Source organism: Dreissena polymorpha, chromosome 4 (assembly GCF_020536995.1).
Source record: "Dreissena polymorpha isolate Duluth1 chromosome 4, UMN_Dpol_1.0, whole genome shotgun sequence".
Taxonomy (NCBI): domain Eukaryota; kingdom Metazoa; phylum Mollusca; class Bivalvia; order Myida; family Dreissenidae; genus Dreissena; species Dreissena polymorpha.
In genome coordinates, this window is record NC_068358.1 from 139,157,007 (window position 1) to 139,177,848 (window position 20,842).

A 20,842-nucleotide genomic window follows, 5' to 3' on the forward strand; every position below is an offset into this window, starting at 1 on the left:
CTCCTGGCAACTATGGGTTCATTCCCATATCAACTTTGCCACCGCAAAGTCATTCTTGTTCAACCTTTTAAATTAGGTTGGCCGTTGTAACAATATGCCATGGAGTAAAATATTATAACAACTTTGAAAGATGTTCACCATGGGCATTCAACTATTAGGTTTATTATAAATCTACCAAGCCTATCAAGAGGAGAAGTAGTTCGAAACAAGAGCTGTCACCATAGGATGACATATGCCCCCTATAAACGCTTGATAGAAGTTATGAGCTTTTTTCGAAACCTAAACACAGATTTCAAAACCTAAACGCAGACTCTAAGTTCAAGGTCAAGGTAACAGGGGTCAAAATTTCTGTGTGTATGGAAAGTCCTTGTCCATATACAGATGCATGCCAAATATGAAATTGCTATCTGAAGCGACATAGAAGTTATGAGCTTTTTTCCAAACCTAAACGCAAAGTGTGACTGACAGATGGACAGACGGACCGACGGACAGTCTGATCACTATGTGCCCTCCTTAGGGGGCATAAAAAGTTCACACAGTAACACACTGACTGACAGACAAAAAAACAAGGAAAACTAAGTATTCTGAAAGATCACAATGAGCATAGGTATAAGATCAAAATATGAACATCTGTGAACAAGTACATCCAGCTCAATACTTCATGACCTGTGTGCTAAGCAGAATGACCAAACAATGCACCAACAAGTGTAAAATATGAAAAATACAAAAAACAGCTCTGTATTCAAAGTTCAATAACCCCCAAGGTAACGCAACATATCATCATTACCCTATCAATGAATCAGACATCTTTTAAACTAAAAAAATGCTTTCAAATGACATTAAAGACTGATAATTAATGTGTATTTAATGATGAAATATTGAAAAAGTGTTCAACTTGCATGACAGCTTGATGAAATATTGAAAAAAGTCCTCAGATTGCGTGAAAGCATGAATAGTACAACAGGGGACATATTTTTTATAATTTTTAAAATGGAATTAATGGAGGCTTTATGCTTTCATAATTTATTCTACAGAATTCTGGAAATGCATGCGGAAATAACAATAAAAAATGTATTAATGTAAATCTTTTAACAACTGGCCCACTCAATTTGAGCATATTTAATTAATGATTATTTAAATGAAAAGTACTTTACATTCAATATGTGTTTATTCTCATGATATTTAGGTTTCAAATGATGTATGATACTGCACGATTTATTCGAAGCAACTTAATTAAAACATCATCAAAACCATAACTAAATCCAACAAATTTTATCCAGCAACATAATATGAGTTATCTTATATTGTAAACTAAATCACAATATTCAGTATTTAATGTTTATACTTTATGGATTGTGATCAAAGGTTATGAGATACAACTCTTCTTGTACATATATGCTCTACATTCATGGCTTTAATAAAATACATTCGATAAGATACAATGTTTATCAGCTGTTCTGTTTCAATGCAATTTCAGGTGCATTTGCCATTCCATGAAGCTTTTATGAGGACATACACTTATAATAGAAATAGATAAATATGAATGGCATTAATGTGTAAATACAGTGAAATTGGCATGTATATTTTACCCCCTTCCCAGATTAAATCATTCTCTATCATATAGGACCATCCATCATCATTTGATAAAGATCATGTAAGATGAAGTACATAAAACTCATTAAGACCTAAAATTATATTAATAATTCAAATTTACAAGTAGATAAACAAAATCAAAGCAAACTAGGTGAACAAGATAATCAATGATTGTTAATTTTGCATTAAGCATGCACTATGGAAAATACTTGTAACTTTCTGAAGAGGCATTTAATAGAAAACTACTACCACACAATCAAATTGGAAACTTCTACCTTACGATCAAATAAAAACTTCTACCTTACTATAACACAAGATACTACTACCTTACTGTCCCACTGGAAACTACTACCTTACTGTCACACAATAAACTACTACCTTACTGTCAAACTGGAAACTTCTACCTCACTATCACACAAGATACAAATACCTTAATGTCACACTGAAAACTACTATCTGACTGTCACATAAGAAACTACTACCTTACTGTCACACAAGAAACTACTACCTGACTGTCACACTGGAAACTACTACCGTTCTGTCACACAATCAACTACCTTCTTAATGTCACACAAGAAACTACTACCTGACTGTCACACACAAAACTACTACCTTACTGTCACACAAGAAACTACTACCTGACTGTCACACAGGAAACTACTATCTGACTGTCACACAAGAAACTACTATCTTACTGTCACACAAGAAACTACTACCTGACTGTCACACTGGAAACTACAACCTGACTGTCACACAAAAAACTACTACTTTACTGTCACACAAGAAACTACTACCTGACTGTCACAGAAGAAACTACTACCTGACTGTCACACAAGAAACTACTACCTTACTGTCACACAAGAAACTACTACCTGACTGTCACACAAGAAACTACTACCTTACTGTCACACAATAAACTACTACCTTACTGTCACACTGGAAACTACTACCTTACTGTCACACAAGAAACAACTACCTGACTGTCACACAAAAACTACTACCTGACTGTCACGCAAGAAACTTAAACTACCTTACTGTCACACAAGAAACTACTACCTGACTTCACACAAGAAACTACTACCTTACTGTCACACAAGAAACTACTACCTGACTGTCACACGAAACTACTACCTGACTGTCACACAAGAAACTACTACCTGACTGTCACACAAGAAACTACTACCTTACTGTCACACAAGAAACTACTACCTGACTGTCACACAGGAAACTACTACCTGGCTGTCACACACAAAACTACTACCTGACTGTCACACAAAAAAATACTACCTGATTGTCACACAAGAAACAACTGTCACACTGTAAAACAGTTCTGAATAAAAATCTGGATCATAATGGGATTGTATCAATAGCTGTGGCCACATCACAAGCAATATGAGTATCAGTGCATGTCCTGGATGGATGTCAGTGTTATCATACATGCTTTGCATAAATCATAATGCAGAGATACAATGAACATTATGGTGCTATGAATATTTAATATCATTTTAAAACTGTAAGGATAACAGCCTAAAAGTTATTGTGACAGAAAACATTGTCAATTACTCATATTGTGTAACAGGATCTGAATATTTAAAGAGAACTTTTTGCTCTCTTTCCCACCAAACAAACAACAAAAAACATGCCAAACAGACTTAAGAAAATATTATGGCAGGTTTTATGACTTTACATCGCTACTGATCCTAAATGATGCACTCTTTCAAACCTTGTAAAATGCAATTCTAAACTAACAAGGGCTGTTTGTAAAACATGCACGCCCCCCATATGGGCTCTCAGTTGTAGTGACAGCCATTGTGTGAATATGTTTTTTGTCAATGTGACCTTGACCTTTGACCTAGTGACCTGAAAATTGATGGGGGTCATCTGCAAGTCATGATCAATGTACCTATGAAGTTTCATGATCCTAGCCATAAGCTTTCTTGAGTCATCATCGGGAAACCATTTTACTATTTTGGGTCACTGTGACCTTGACCTTTGACCTAGTGACCTGAAAATCAATAGGGGTCATCTGCCAGTCATGATCAATGTACCTATCAAGTTTCATGATCCTAGGCATAAGCGTTCTTGAGTTATCATCTGCAAACCATTTTACTATTTCGGGTCACCGTGACCTTGACCTTTGACCTAGTGACCTCAAAATCAATAGGGGTCATCTGCGAGTCATGATCAATCTACCTATCAAGTTTCATGATCCTAGGCATAAGCATTCTTGAGTTATCATCCAGAAACCATTTTACTATTTCGGGTCACCTTGCCCTTGACCTTTGACCTAGTGACCTGAAAATCAATAGGGGTCATCTGCCAGTCATGATCAATTTACCTATGAAGTTTCATGATCCTAACCATAAGCGTTCTTGAGTTATCATCCGGAAACCATTTTACTATTTCCGGTCACCATGACCTTGACCTTTGACCTAGTGACCTGAAAATCATTAGGGGTCATCTGCGAGTCATGATCAATGTACCTATGAAGTTTCATCAGTGCTCCAGCTAGGATTTGAAAAGGGCAGGGGGGCTTTTTTGTCAAAAGGGCACTTTCGACGCGCAGTATGTTGTCAAAAGAGCACTTTCGATGCGCAGTATTTTGTCAAAAGGGCACGTTTGAGCGCGCGGTTCTTTCTGGAATGCTTCCTATTGCATGTTAATTTATATGTTATAAATAATTGTATTATTCCCATGTTTAAACCATTCAAATATAATGTCTACAATGAGGATTAAACTAATTACAATGTTATAAGAGATTTATGAATTATCATATGTAAAAAAAAAAAAAAAATTTTTTTTTTTGGAGGGGGGGGGGGGGGGGGGGGGCGGAGGTTCAGGGGGGGCAGGGCGGAGGTTCGGGAGGGCAGGGCGCGGCACCCTTCGATTTAGGCCTAGCTGGAGCACTGTTCATGATCCTAGGCATAAGCGTTCTTGAGTTATCATTCGGAAACCATTTTACTATTTCCGGTCACCGTGACCTTGACCTTTGACCTAGTGACCTGAAAATCGATAGGGGTCATCTGCGAGTCATGATCAATGTACCTATGAAGTTTCATGATCCTAGGCATAAGTGTTCTTGAGTTATCATCCAGAAACCATTTCACTATTTCGGGTCACCATGACCTTGACCTTTGACCTAGTGACCTGAAAATCAATAGGGGTCATCTGCGAGTCATGATCAATGTAACTATGAAGTTTCATGATCCTAGCCCCAAGCGTTCTTGAGTTATCATCCGGAAACCACCTGGTGGACGGACCGACCGACAGACCGACCGACAGACCGACATGTGCAAAGCAATATACCCCCTCTTCTTCGAAGGGGGGAATAAAAATTATGCATGTTCATGTCATTCACTTATTTAAATAAATTCTGGTTCTCTAAATCAATTGATTTTTTTTTTTACACTAGCACTTCATACAATATTCATTATCAGTAAATCCATATTTTACAAGTTAATTGATAAAATCAATAACTTAAATATCTGCATATACTTCATGGCTTTATAATCTAAGTAGTCATTTTTATTGTCCTGTCTTGTATGGTTATTATGTCCTTTCCTTTGCCTTACAAACATGACTTTTGGATGGTGAAGATGAGTGAAACCACTGTCAGTGTTGCTAGACATAATATTATAAGTGTTATCAATATTGAATCAAAAATGTTGCTTCTAGAGGGGTAACAAGGTTTTTCTAACTAAATAGTGTCAAGATGAAAATGCTGACTCGGTTTTATTGAGATTGAATCTTAACCCATTTATGCCTAGCGTCTAGAAAAAAAGGCCTTGGCAAACAGCGTAGACCCAAATGAGACGCCACATGATGCGGCGTCTCATCTGGGTCTGCGCTGTTTGCTTAAAGCAATTTCTGTGAGAAATATTCTAAATATAGAAATAAATATACTAGACATCCCTAATTTTGGAAATAAATTAATCCAATTTAGAAGGATGGGAGAGTCCACTAGGCATAAATGGGTTAAATGTGGCTTCTACAGCTTCTACAACTAGTGTTTTTTATAAGTTTGACCCAGTGACCTAGTGTGTGGACAAAGTGACACACCTTCCTACTAATGTCCAAGGTATTGTTAAGAAAAACAATCTTCATAAGTTTCATCATGATTATTCATTTTACACTTTTTCACACTTAATTATAAACCACTTTACCCATAGTAAAATAAATATCAATTTCTTTTCTATCCTAATTATAGCAAATATTACCAAATGTTGTAACTAAGCAAATTGGCCAATTAACAAAGTTTTTCTCCTAACATGCCAAAGATATCAGAGCATTCCATTTTATGAATAAAATTATTAAACATCAAACCAGCAAAAAAATGTCTGCAGATATATAAAAAAAAACGCTGTCATCTTCTGGGTTCCTTGGCAATTATTCCAATATGCAATTTACCAGATAGACGGTATACAATGTCTTTCCTTATGACATCAACGACTAACAAGATTTGCTCAGAGCCAGGAGCTGTATTGATTGAAATGTTGGCAAAACCATCCACTGACAAGAAAATGAATAAATTCCTTCAAAGTCATGTCATGGAATCGAGAAAATAGATTACCAAATATCTGCTCTCGGTGATATGTCACAAAATGCAAATACGTCAGATATTAACGAACAAGTGTCAAGCTAGACTATGCCTATCAATTATATTTTTCTGGCTATTCCGCAATAAATATTGGATCAATAGATTCACAAACTAGTGCTGGATTTACTGGATCTCGGAGCTTACAGTATTACGCAAAATACATCAGAAATACAATAGGATTAGTGACTAGTTATTAGAATTATACAAAATAGTCTGATGTATATATCACATGAGTGATATGTTGAGCTTGTCACATTATACCATGATCAAAAAGAGAATAAAACAAGCTTCAAGATGGCATTTTGTGCAAGAAGAAAAGACGTCCCAAAAAATGTGCAAGATAACTCAATCATAATTTCAAAATGTAAATCAAACAATAAAGAGAAATGCCTCACAAAGCAAGCAACTAAAAATTGAGATTAATTAAGCATATCAAAATGAAATTAAAGCTCTAATTTTTCATTATGTCCCAATTTTTGGAACCATTTCCATGGTTGCAGACCACGTCATCTACCCACTACTGCCCCAGTCACCCAATGATCATTTATCTTCAATACACAAAACATGTGTATAATGCCTCACACTCTATGAAATTGATATCTCTTGCCACCTATCTACACCTTTTATCAACCCTATTAATCTTCTAAGTCTTTGATGCCTGCATAATAAACTATTTCATTTGGCATCGCTGTGCGTTTTAATACAGCTCTGATATTCAATACATGTTTTTAAGTTATTAATTCATCGATCGATCATAGAATATATGGACTGCCTAAGCCATTTTTTTCTTCCCTTCCAATGCAATCCGCTTTATATATCGGTATACATCAGCATGCTGGGCATGCGGATACTTTGATAACAGATGGCACTTCGATACCAGATAACATAAAAAGCAACACGCGAGAGGTAAGTTCATAAGTTTTTTTTTAAAGTTATATCATAAAGATAAGTTTTTTAGACAAGGCGCCTGGTCGAGTTTATAAATGGTGTATCATTTTCTATTGCAAAGAAAAACATCACGGAAGAATGGTAGGGTTTTTTTCCCCAGCACTTCTGATAACAGAGACTATCAACAAATTGGGCACTCTGATAACCAAGTTTTATCTTCTACCTGAAATGCATTTATGTATATTATCGCTATTCTTACCAAACATTTTGAAGTATGAATCAATTTGCATTGTCAAGCTCGACACATTGGGAATCTATGTATAACATAATTGCATATACAAGTAAAATATAACCAATGGTGTTGTTCGTTTTCGAAAATCTTATTACTATTAATTTATATAATTAATATTATAAGTGCAAATTTAAAACAAGAGCATCGCCTTGCGGGTGCAGACCGCTCATCTATTTTCTTTTTAAAGGTGAAGGGACGCTCAATTTCAATCACAAAGGAGGGAGGGGAGGAGTGAAGAGGGGTGTATAGTGTGTGGGTGTGGACATTTATAACATTATCTTCCAAAAATGCGGAAAAAAAATGCAAAATAAAAATTATTTTTTTTTGGGGGGGGGGATGGGGGGGGGGGGTATAGTGTGAGGGTGTGGTGGTCATTTGTGAGATGATCTTAAAAAAAAAAAAAAAAATTTAGGGGGGGGGGGGGGTGGTGGGGAGGGGATTTTTGGGTGCGATGGTTGGACGGTATTTCAAAAATAAAATAATAAAAATAAATATTTGTGTTTTTTAACCGTTTCAACAAAAAAAAATTGGGGGGGGGGAGGGCATGGAGGATGGTTTGGATGGAGTCTATTGTCGTATGTCAGGTAAGAGTAGTTTTGTCAAAGTATCAATCAAATCTAATCATAAATAAAGAAGTTATGGCAATTTTAGCAAAATTTAATAATTTGACCTTGAGAGTCAAGGTCATTCAAAGGTCAAGGTAAAATTCAATTTGCCAGGTACAGTAACCTCATGATAGCATGAAAGTATTTAAAGTTTGAAAGCAATAGCCTTGATACTTTAGAAGTAAAGTGCATCAAAACACAAAATGTAACCATATATTCAAAGTTACTAAGTCAAAAAAGGGCCATAATTCCGTAAAAATCACAACCAGAGTTATGCAGGTTGTCCTTTTACTGTCCCCTTATGATAGTTTGCGAGTGTTCCTAGTATGAAAGCAATATTTATGATACTTTAGGGGTAAAGTGGACCAAAACACAAAACTTAACCAAATTTTCAATTTACTAAGTATAAAGGGCCCATAATTCCGTCCAAATGCCAGTCGAGTTACATAACTTTGCCTGCACAGTCCCCTTATGATAGTTAATAAGTGTTGCAAGTATGAAAGCAATAGCTTTGATACTGTAGGAATAAAGTGGACCTAAACACAAAACTTAACCAAATTTTCAATTTTCTAAGTATAAAAAGGGCACATAATTCTGTCAAAATGCCAGTCAGAGTTACATAACTTTGCCTGCACAGTCCCCTTATGATAGTTAGTAAGTATTGCAAGTATGAAAGCAATAGCTTTGATACTTAAGGAATAAAATGGACCTAAACACAAAACTTAACCAAAATTTTCAATTTTCTAAGTATAAAAAGGGCATATGATTCTGTCAAAATGCATGCCAGAGTTATCTAACTTTGCCTGCCCAGTCCCCTCATGATAGTAAGTAAGTGTACCAAGTTTGAATGCAATAGCATTGATACTTTCTGAGAAAAGTGGACCTAAACGCAAAACTTAACCGGACGCCAACGACAAGGTAATGACAATAGCTCATAATTTTTTTTCAAAAAATAGATGAGCTAATAAGATTCAAATGCTTATTTCTGAAGTAATATATTTCAAGTGACGACCGAAAATAATTGTCTAAATAATAAACATGTTTTTAAGTGGTAAATTGAGAATTAAAACAAGATGCGTTTGTGAAACACAATGTCCCCCTATATGACGTTTGACCTTGGAGGATGACCTTGACTTTGTGAAGGATGACCTTGACCATGACCTTTTACCACTCAAAATGTGCAGCTCCATGAGATACACATGCATGCCAAATATCAAGTTGCTATCTTCAAAATTGCAAAAGTATTCATAAAATAAGCGATTTGGGCCACATATATTTGACCTCTGACCTTGAAGGATGACCTTGACCTTGACCTTTCACCACTCAAAATGTGCAGCTCCATGAGATACACATGCATGCCAAATATCAAGTTGCTATCTTCAATATTGCAAAAGTATTCATAAAATGAGCGATTTGGGCCACATATATTTGACCTCTGACCTTGAAGGATGACCTTGACCTTGACCTTTCACCACTCAAAATGTGCAGCTTCATGAGATACACATGCATGCCAAATATCAAGTTGCTATCTTCAATATAGCAAAAGTTATTGCAAAATGTTAAAGTTGGGCCAAACAGACCAACAGACCAACAGACAGACAGGGCAAAAACAATATGTCCCCCACTACTATAGTGGGGGACATAAAAAGAGAATTGAAAATACAACGGATCATGTGGATCAACACGACTGTGTTCAATTGAACTTATAGCAGGACTCTAGAAAATCTTTTGTCATTGGTGCTCATTAGAATCGCATCATGAAGGCGATACTAATGCGTAGCCACAAAATTTAAAAGAGATAGGAAAACTCCCTTTATATTGTGCTTTACACTTCCCTTTCCCTTGTATTATCATATTCTATTCCAAAGGGATAAGAACATGTTTCGGTAATTCGTTTTTAATTTACGTCAGTACATACATTTTTATTTATTGCCTCCTTACTATAGCAGTATTCCACAGCAAATTCTGCATTTCAGATTTCAGATTCACTAAATAGAGTGTGTAATATCTGGTAAAAAGTGTCGAATCATCTGGAATCGAAGTGCCATTGTCTTTGAGATGATCGGTAAAAGAAGGGTCCATGAAAATTTGGCATCCGACTCTTAAAACATTTGAATTTCCTCAAATACATTATTCAACTAAAATTTAACATATTGTAACATTAATGGACATATTGATCTTTTATTTCGATCAGTTGGCAAGTTCTTGATTTATTTCCAAGTATTTTTATTTTGTTGAAATACGTACTGATCGTCGAATTTATGACGATTATCGATGAAATGTTATCTCTTTTTTTATAATCCACTGTTTTTTTCCGCGACTTTCTTGCTCCGCAATACGAAGTACTATACCATTAATCAACCAAACAATGTTACATGTCTAAAAACCAAATGAACAGAACACAAATGCAAAAAAGCTGAAGAACTCAACTCCTGCGCGTGGGTTTTGTTGTTATCTGGTATCGAAGTGCCATCTGTTATCAAAGTATCCGCATACCCGGCGTGATCAGCTGTTATTCATGATTGGATTTCAATGAAGATATAGGGATATTATCAAAGCACTGATGCAGTAAGGATGTAGCAGACAATAGAGATGTTTGAGACCCATGGCAAACCATATTATTTTAAATGCAAATTGGACCCTACCTGTTGATTATTAATTATGTTTTCTACAGAGAACTCTTCAATGCTTTATTAATATTTAGCCTCAGCTGCTGAAAAGTTGTAAAGCAAGAGTAGAAATCTGCAGGGTTCATTATTGAACTTCTTGCGATTTTCTGAAAGATCAATATGTGTCAATAGGAGTGTAAAATGAAAAACGGGAAGTGACGCATTCGTAATCAATATGTATCTTTATATACATAATATGGGCTCCTGAAAACTTTGAGGAGCTTGTTTGATAGTCAATTTAGCATATAAATTTTTATGCAACTCAGAAGAGACATTATAAGAACAAAGGTTTTGAAAAATTTAGTAACTCCTGGAGTGCTCAGAATTTGATATTCACTATAGGCATATAAGAATACCTCGCAGCCATGTTTTTCAATGGACTGTATACATTTGTTAACTCTGAGATATTAATACAACAAATGTCCTTAAAAAGAGTAGTAAAGAGTATACACAAATATCATTTCTAAAGCGTTCACAAGCTTTTTCTTTAAATTGACATAGTGACCTTATTTTTACTCCCCATTACACAGATTCAAACTCTCAGAGATATCATGCGAACAAATTTTTAAAGATTGGGCTATTAATGTGACCTTTAGAGTATTCCCAAGTTCAATGTTTGCCACCCACGACAGACAATGCAAAACGGATGACGAACAACGGAAACAAGTTGATGTTAAAAGCATTCAATGAGCATTTTGTGCTCATTCCAGCTAAAAACAAGAGCACCGCATAACGCGTGCCACGCTCGGCTACGGGTGCAGTTTTGAATAAATGAAAGCTTGTCAGATTTTTTTTAATTTTTGAGAGGTCACAGTGACCTTGACCTTTGACCTAGTGACCCCAAAATGGGTGTGGCGTGTAGAACTCATCAAGGTGCATCTACATATGAAGTTTCAAAGTTGTAGGTGGAAGCACTTTGATTTTAGAGCCAATATTAAGGTTTTAGCATGATGCGGACGGCAGACGGCGGACGGCGAGCTGGCTATGACAATAACTCGGGTTTTCTCTGAAAACGCTGAGCTAAAAATGTGTGATTATGACCTTTGTGTGTGACTTTGACCATCACCCTAGCAACCTGGATCTTATATTTGACGCACAGCTAGATAATGGAGAACAATTGTGGACAGTTATTACAGAATCCCTTCATGCATAGTAAAGGAATGACTAAATAATGATAATTCATCAAATTTGTTACCTTTGACCTCAATGTGTGACCTTGACTTTAGCCCCTAGGATAATGGGTGTTGAATGTGAAGCACCCTCAGATGATTGAGAACAACTATGGCAAGTTTCATGGCTCTGGCTCATGTGTTAGTAGAGAAAAAGCTCTAAGCTTATATTAAAAAGCATTTTTTCAAGATACAAAGGGCAATAACTCAGTTATTAACAGATGTAGTACAATGCTGTTTGGGGTGCATCATCCTCTTACCCATATATATACTCATACCAAGTTTCAATGAAATTTGCCAAAGCACTTCCAAAATATGACTCTGGACGGACGGACGGACGGAAAGACAGACGGACAGACAGACAGACAACGCCAAAACAATATCCCTCCTCCTATGGCTGGGGATAACAACAGACACAAGTTGATGGTAAAAGCATTCCATGAGCACATAGTGCTCATATGAGCTAAACAAAACTGATTCATAGTTCACAAATATGCTGGGTATAAGGGTTGCTTTTATAATTTAAGGGATTTGTTCACAGACTTTTGTATTTTCGGTAAATTATGTTCACTTACAAATCTATAAGGTTTTAAATAGTCGAAATAAAGCAACATTTTAATAAAACAGGTCACAGAAATTTAAAGAAAATTTGCATTATGTTTAAAGAAAATTCATTAAGACCCCCATGTCTAAATTATTATTAAGATACTACCAGCAACAGCCAGTAAAACACTGATCTCCTTAAACGCCATTAAACAAAATGACTTTGAAAATATCCAAAGTTGATTTTTCTTAACAAGTTCAACTACCTTGGAGAAAAAAATCCCTTATTGCAATGAAAGAACAGTATGCGACAGTATTCAGCCAGTCATCCTAAGTAATCCCGAATGATGTCAAAAACGACAGATGCAAACAATCATCGCCACCCAATCAAAATTCTGCTCATCAAAGTCTCGCAAAATTCCAATAGACAGGCCATCTAAACTTATAATTCCACATTTTCAGGAATAATCTGACCGACATCATCCAAAAGCAGTGTAGGCGTATGTGACTTGGACTGAATGTAAATCAGCAAAGTTTAGTGCAATGGAGCTTAATATAGACTTGTTGTGCAAAGAAACAACATTCTAACCAAATATTTTGCCATTTGCTTAGAACTATCCCATACCAAATAATCTTTTACTGGAAACGTGAATAGCTTTGTTTGTAACTTTTTACAAGTTTCTAGTAGCTATTTAATATATTGGCTTCTCGAGTTAATCTGGCAGTCCTAATAAATACATACAGTGGTTCATGAATAGATGATGAAACATGATTGTGATTACTAACATAACCTCTATCTGACAGACATACATGGTTATCCTCATTCATCCCTATGTTTACTGCAGTTTCTATTGCAAGCTATGCAATGCATGGCTAACATGCCTCAACAAGAGAAAGCCAACAACAATAACAACAATATCAACATAGGCTTATGTCTTTTCACAATATGAGGCATTAATATCAGTGAAATTAAAAACAGTGTTCAAGGTTTTTGTTTCTTTCAATATAGCCTTTTAACTCAATTTTTTACATTTTTCAATGTCAATTTCATAAGATGCATAGTTAACTTGTGATTTGTCTTGTTTTGAGAGCTTAAAATTAATGCAGAGCACACTATCCTTAAAGAAAAGTTATCTTACATATAATGACTTATTAGCGAAGTAAGATACTGTAGTAAGTAACTTTATTTTCAACATTGATGAGTTTGTAAAAACGGGGTATCTAAGTGTTGTTTATCTATCAACACTGACACAATGGGGTTGTGTAATGCAAAAATGGGTCTTATAGCATATTCGGCTAGCTTAGCAGGCAGGGCAGCTCCAGACCAGACTGTGCAGGCTGGTCTGTAGCTACATGGGCTGCATGTGACACAAGGCAGGCTGGTCTGTAGCTACATGGGCTGCATGTGCAGGCTGGTCTGTAGCTACATGGGCTGCATGTGCAGGCTGGTCTGTAGCTTCACGGGATGCATGTGACACATGATGAGGCTCAATTAAATGACACATTTTGGCAAGTATTGAATAAGCTTTGACTTTGCTGCATTTTGATTTCTATTCTTCTGGGATAACACACCCTGAACAAACCGTAATATATTTGAAGGAATGGTTCCTAACTGGCCAGAAGAGCCATTCAGTGGTGAATAAGGAAACCATGATAAATAACAAGGAAAACCTGACTTAGTCAAATCAACTGTTGCAATAATGATATTGAGCCTTTCTCTTCGAAAACTAGTTTTAATGCTGCTCATAAAATCTGGCTAATTTGGAGCAACACTTCCTGCTTTTATGGTATTTTTAGTTTGAAGGAAGTCTCTTCTTAGCTGAAAAAAAAATTCAGTGGAAAGTATAGTTCATGATTAGGCTGTTCTGGGAAAACTTTTAACGCACATGCATTAAAACCGGTTTTCCCAAAGCTAGGCTCATTTTTTTCGTTTCTTTGGGTGGTGTCCCTATGTACCTACCCGGCTGAACCCGGCTTTCAGCAGAGGTAATATGGAGGGCTCCTCTTTATCTGTATGGATGCTGAAAGAAACAAAATACCAACATACTAATTATTCCCCAACACATTTACTATTTCCATGCACTACATTTATTGCTTTCTATAAATATGGACCCCCAAAATTATGTTTGCAAGACTATTTTAGGCATAGTTGTATGGTAAAATAATCATAATTATTTTTGGAAAATGTAACAACTACAGTTTTTATTTGGCAGATATTGCTACTCAGGAAACACACTCCTTTTTGCAGACTGCTGCTTTGCCAGCCATATTGAATAATCTCTTTGCTGAACTATATCTATTTGGCAGACAGTACAAAATAGATGCATTCTTTACACAATAAAACTTGGGTAAAATAAATAACCTTGCAATGTATTTAAAAATACTATGCAATTAAAACTTATAACAAAGGACTTTTTTTACTTCATAAATATTTTTTTTTTTTAAACACACAATATATGAAAGAGCACTATAAAACAGTAAATGATGAATACTCTCTTTAAATTATATACAACAAACACAACATAAAATACGTAAATAATAATTGTTTTCTTGCAATTTTATCCACTGAACAGAACGGACCTACTTTCTGGGCTGATGTTATCTTTCAGTGTTCATTATCAACAACTTGTTTATTCCCAAGTCAGTTGATTATTGGGCCTCAAGTGTTAATTGTTCAGAACCATTCACTCATGGCTCACCTCAAGGTGTGAACTAAACAACAGCATCTGTTGCCAGTTGTAAATTACCACTGAAATCTGCGGATTCAACACGGATAGATAGCAAATTTTTAGATGAATTATTCAATGCCATAAATTAATTTATAATGTTTAATTTTATATATATTGTTTTGCGTGTCAGAGTACATGTTGCTTATTTGAAACCTAAAAAAATTTAAGCATTAGCATGAATTAATGAATGTAAAATAAAATCATTTCTATAACTAATTATAAATAAAGACCCTTCAAATAAGATAATTTTATTTCTATGTAATAATGTTATTCAACAGAAAAAATAATAAGAGTTTCTCATGTATTTTGCATATCAATTTATTAAACTGCAGAATGTAAACCTATGTATAAAAACACAACACACACTTTCAAAACCTATTACATTAATTACAAAGCATGCCATGAAAACCTATTCTTAATTGTATTAGTTAGGCTTAATCATATCAGAGTTATAACAAGCAATGCAACCAAACAAAACAATCTTAATTGTATAAAAAAAATAATGTAAAAAAAACGCAATTAAAATGAAAAAAAAAACAGAACAATTAAAGCTTCACAGAAGTGGTCCAACTTAAACATACAAGGTCAAAGTTATATGTTGCTGTTTTACTGGTACCTGTTTACTATTGGTCATTAATCTAACTTTTGTAACATACCAACCCCACACACACATTCCCCTTCAAAAACCTTTTTCTGACTTTTGTCACAACCCCGGACACTCATCCTCTCACATCCCCCCACACACACCCCCACTCACCTTCAAGAACATTTTCCTGACCTTTGTCACATACACCCCCACTCACCTTCAAGAACATTTTTCTGACCTTTGTACCAAACACCCACCCACTCAACTTCAAGAACATTTTCCTGTCTTTGTCACATACACCCCCCACTTACCTTCAAGAACATTTTCCTGACCTTTGTCACAAACACACACCCACTCAACTTCAAGAACATTTTCCTGACCTTTGTCACAAACACCCCCACTCACCTTCAAAAACATTTTCCTGACCTTTGTCACAAACACTCCACCAACTCACCTTCAAGAACATTTTCCTGACCTTTGTTACAAACACCGCCCACTCACCTTCAAAAACATTTTCCTGAACTTTGTCACATACACACCCCCCACTCACCTCCAAGAACATTTTCCTTACCTTAGTCACATCCATCCACCGATCACCTTCAAGAACATTTTCCTGTTCTTTGTCACAAACACCCCACACTCATCTTCAAGAACATTTTCTGACCTTTGTCACAAACTCCCCCACTCACCTTCAAGAACATTTTCCTGACCTTTGTCACATACACCTCCCCACTCACCTCCAAGAACATTTTCCTTACCTTAGTAACATCCATCCACCACTCACCTTCAAGAACATTTTCCTGACCTTTGTCACAAACAACCCCACTCACCTTCAAGAACATTTTCCTGACCTTTGTCACAAACTCCCCCACTCACCTTCAAGAACATTTTCCTGACCTTTGATACATACACCTCCCCACTCACCTCCAAGAACATTTTCCTTACCTTAGTAACATCTTTCCCCCACTCACCTACAAGAACATTTTCCTGACCTTTGTCACATGCACCCCCACTCACCTCCAAGAAAATTGTCTTTGACCTTTGTCACATCCACCCCCACTTACCGTCAACAACATTTTCCTGACCTTTTTTATATACACCCCACTCACCTCTAAGAAAATTTTCCTGAACTTTGTCACATACACCCCCACTTATCTCCAAGAAATTTTCATTACCTTTGTCACATACACCCCCACACACCTCCAAGAACATTTTCCTGATATTTGTCACATACAACCCCCACTCATCCCCAAGCACATTTTCCTTACCTTTGTCACATACACCCCCACTCACCTCCAAGAACATTTTCCTGACCTTTGTCACATACACCGCCCAATCATCCCCAAGAACATTTTCCTGACCTTTGTCACATACACCCCTACTCACCTCCAAGAACATTTTCCTTACCTTTGTCACATACACCCCTTCTTACCTCCAAGAACATTTTCCTGACCTTTGTCACATACACCCCTACTCACCTCCAAGAACATTTTCCTGACCTTTGTCACATCCCCACTCACCTTCAAGAACATTTTCCTGACCTTTGTGACATACACCCCCAAAAACATATTCCTGACCTTTGTCACATACACCCCACTCACCTCCAAGAACATGTTCCTTACCTTTGTCACATTCACCCCCACTCAGCCTCAAGAACATTGTCCTGACCTTTGTCACATACACACCCACTCACCTTCAAGAACATTGCCCTGACCTTTGTCACATACACCCCCACTCACCTCCAAGAACATTTTTCTGACCTTTGTCACATACACCCCCACTCACCTTCATGAACATTTTCCTGACCTTTGTCACATACACCCCCCCCTCACCTCCAAGAACATGTTCCTTACCTTTGTCACATACACACCCACTTACCTTCAAGAATATTGCCCTGACCTTTGTCACATACACAGCCACTCACCTCCAAGAACATTTTCCTGACCTTTGTCATATACACCCCACTCACATTCAAGAACATTTTCCTGACCTTTGTCATATACACCCCCACTCACCTCCAAGAACATTTTCCTAACCTTTGTCATATACACCCCCAACTCACCTTCAAGAACATCTTCCTGACCTTTGTCACATACACCCACACTCACCTTCAAGAACATTTCCTGACCTTTGTCATAGACATCCCCCACTCACCTCCAAGAACATCTTCATGACCTTTGTCACAAACACCCCCACTCACCTTCAAGCACATTTTCCTGACCTTTGACACATACCCCCCCCCCCCCACTCACCTCCAAGAACATTTTCCTGACCTTTGTCACATACTGCCCCCACTCACCGTCAAGAACATTTTCCTGACCTTTGTCACGTACACCCCCCCCCCCCCCCCCACTCCCCATTCACCTACAAGAAACATTTCTGTGTTTTGTCACATACCTCCCTTCATTCAACTCCCAGGATATTTAAGGATATAACAATGTATACACATATGCAGGCTTGCAAAATTACATAAGTAAACTTTTAATATACACAGTAAACCATTTTTTGTAAATAAGAAATCTTGAATTGAATTGGATAAAATGAAAATGGATTAACATGTATATGCTACCCAAAACGATACGATGATTTTAACTTGTTAAATGCCAATATGCAATTTCTGAATGCCCACTTCATTTGAAACCAAAAACATGATTTTCAGACGAATTTCTCCTTCTGAAAGCTTAATAAGCATTGAAATGTGTCTTAGGCAATAAGAAAAACCGGGCAACCATTTAAATTAATGCTAATGACTCAACACATCAACTTGTGAAAGTTGCAGTCAGAAATCCAGACAGTTTTTGTTTCACCATTCTTGCCAGTATGTTCCATGCATTAAATATCACCATGAAAATTCTTTTAGCATACATATAAAGCAAGACATCTCCCCTGTATTTGCTGTTATTTCATAAATGCATCAAGTGCAAGATTAATCACAAGAAACTGACACACATTTTGGATAGATCAGGACTGCATGCATACACTGTCTTCTGTAAAAAGTTGTTGTTTCTTTGTTGTTGTTTTATCATGTTTCATTTTTGAAAGGCCTTATTCAATAATGAAAAATGAAAAAGCATGCATGATTGCATATGACACAAGAATGTTTCTTACATCTGTAGCCAAAAGGCAATTAACAAACCGTGTTCAAGGTTATGTCAATGCAAGCTGATACATTGGCAAGTTTTGAATGACTCTGCTCTAGATTGCACTATGACGATAAATTCTTAAAGTCCAAATAAGTTGCTGGTTGCACAACTGTTTCAACTTTTCGGGACAATTATGTATAACTACAAAAGTTACAATCATCAATGTGTATATCACCCAAAAAATAATTGCATAAGTTTCATTTCTTCAAGATGTGGTCTAATATAATTAATATTTTGTACTACACATTTTTATGGTCAATCGTATAACAAAACAAAACATCAAAACAACAACAAAAGACATCAGCATTAATTTTGGTATTATTAAGCCACATCATGCGAAAATGAGTCTTATGCAGTATGCAGCCTGTGCACCTTAAGACCAGCCTGCACATTGTTCACAGTCTGGTCAAGAGCTATGCTGTCTGTTAAAGTGGCCATGAAAGCTTGCGTGACTTTATAGCAGACATGGTAGCTCCTGACCACACTGCGCGGATGCACTGGCTGGATTTTTGTCAGCTACATTGGTTGCATATGGCATATGAACAATTTTCACACTTCATATTGTGTCATAAAACAATCTAAAAAGATACTCACTTAATAAAAATTACAATTGTACACCTACTCGTTAACAATGAAAATGCACAAAGAAGTATGTATTAAGAATTGTACTTCACAAGAGTTTTCACTGACACATGCAGTATTCATTCCGTACAGGAAAGGTTGTGAAAAAATAGCTTAACAAGCAGATTACGCCTACTGCCCTAGATTTTACCAGGTGACACGGGAACATGACATGCTGTCATAAGCCATAAAACCAGAGCCTTACATCTACAAATCCTTGGTATTTACATGATATGTGTCCTACAACAAATGTTATGCTGTTTAAGAATGAATTAGGGCACATTTAAAACAGTGACATTAAGACATCAAAGCTTAAGGTTAGCCAAGAACTTTGCCAGTTAAACTGTATTTCCGTGTTGGATTGATTTTGTACACCATGGTTGCTTTAATTTTGAAGTACCGTAAATGGAAGCTCTTGAAAACTTGACATTTAAATGTTCTTCCCCATCATGGATTTTTACTATGTTTGAGTTTGATAATGAACAGTTTTTTATTGTCAAAGCTAAAAAGATAAAAATCTAGAATACTGCCAAGAGGCTTTCTGTCACTTATTACCATCATGATTGAGTGAAATAAAAATTGTAAAATGCCATTATAGAGTGTCTAAAGATTTGATTGGTTTAAATATATAGGAGCCGCGTCATGCAAAAATGGGTCTTATGCCATAGCCAGCCACAGTGGTCTTAAGCTCCAGTCTAGTCTCATACATGCCATAAATTTTCAGACCAATTCCGGGACATTGAGTTAAATTGTCAGGGACTTTTGCCGATTTTCCGGGACATGTATAAAATGTAGCAATATTTATAGACATATGCATTTTTGGTACGTTTTTTTTGTTTCGCATCGTTAATTGCAAAAGTTCGAAAGCCTATCCGAAATACACTATTAACATCAAATTAAACATTACTACTTCCGTTACTAGATACAAGCCACGTGTTTTCAGTGTAAGCGTTCTAAACATAGATGGTGATGTCACTGCGTTATTGTTATTAAGACCGGTGTGTAATGCGTAGTTGTTGATACGCCTTTATTCATTTATAACATTTATATAATAAAAAATACAACAATACAGTACCGTTAGATCGTCAACTCAAATCAATTCACAATACATACTGCTTTTAATTTTTTACTCAGCGATGTTGGACTTCAGATGTGTGAACAACTTTGCCCTTACGCAGCGGGAAATAATGACGTAGTAGATTAAAGTCAATTAACAACCACATTAAACAATGCCGCCTTTTCGGTTTGACCGCGAACGTGAGACAATCGATATGATAACAGGACCCCTGTTAATTGATCGATTTTGACACGTAGTGTAGTCTGCCTATTCGGGTAGGCATTGTCATGGAGACGCTGCAGATATACACAGATTCGAGGTGCAGTTAAGCCTAAGATAAGGTACATGTA

The 20,842-nt window shown here is 36.4% G+C and overlaps 2 protein-coding genes across 4 annotated transcripts in view; one reads left to right on the plus strand and one right to left on the minus strand.

Annotated features, from left to right (window-relative positions):
- LOC127876904 (high affinity cAMP-specific and IBMX-insensitive 3',5'-cyclic phosphodiesterase 8B-like) overlaps positions 1 to 20,842 on the plus strand; it is a 406,208-nt gene that overhangs the window by 277,265 nt on the left and 108,101 nt on the right. The window lies entirely within an intron of this gene.
- Positions 1 to 20,842, minus strand: part of LOC127876905 (high affinity cAMP-specific and IBMX-insensitive 3',5'-cyclic phosphodiesterase 8B-like) — a 140,868-nt gene that overhangs the window by 55,540 nt on the left and 64,486 nt on the right. For both annotated transcript variants that reach the window (XM_052422412.1, XM_052422411.1), the window contains exon 5: positions 14,317 to 14,377. In XM_052422412.1, the coding sequence (XP_052278372.1) occupies positions 14,317 to 14,377 (61 nt within the window). The remainder of the gene's footprint in view (positions 1 to 14,316; positions 14,378 to 20,842) is intronic.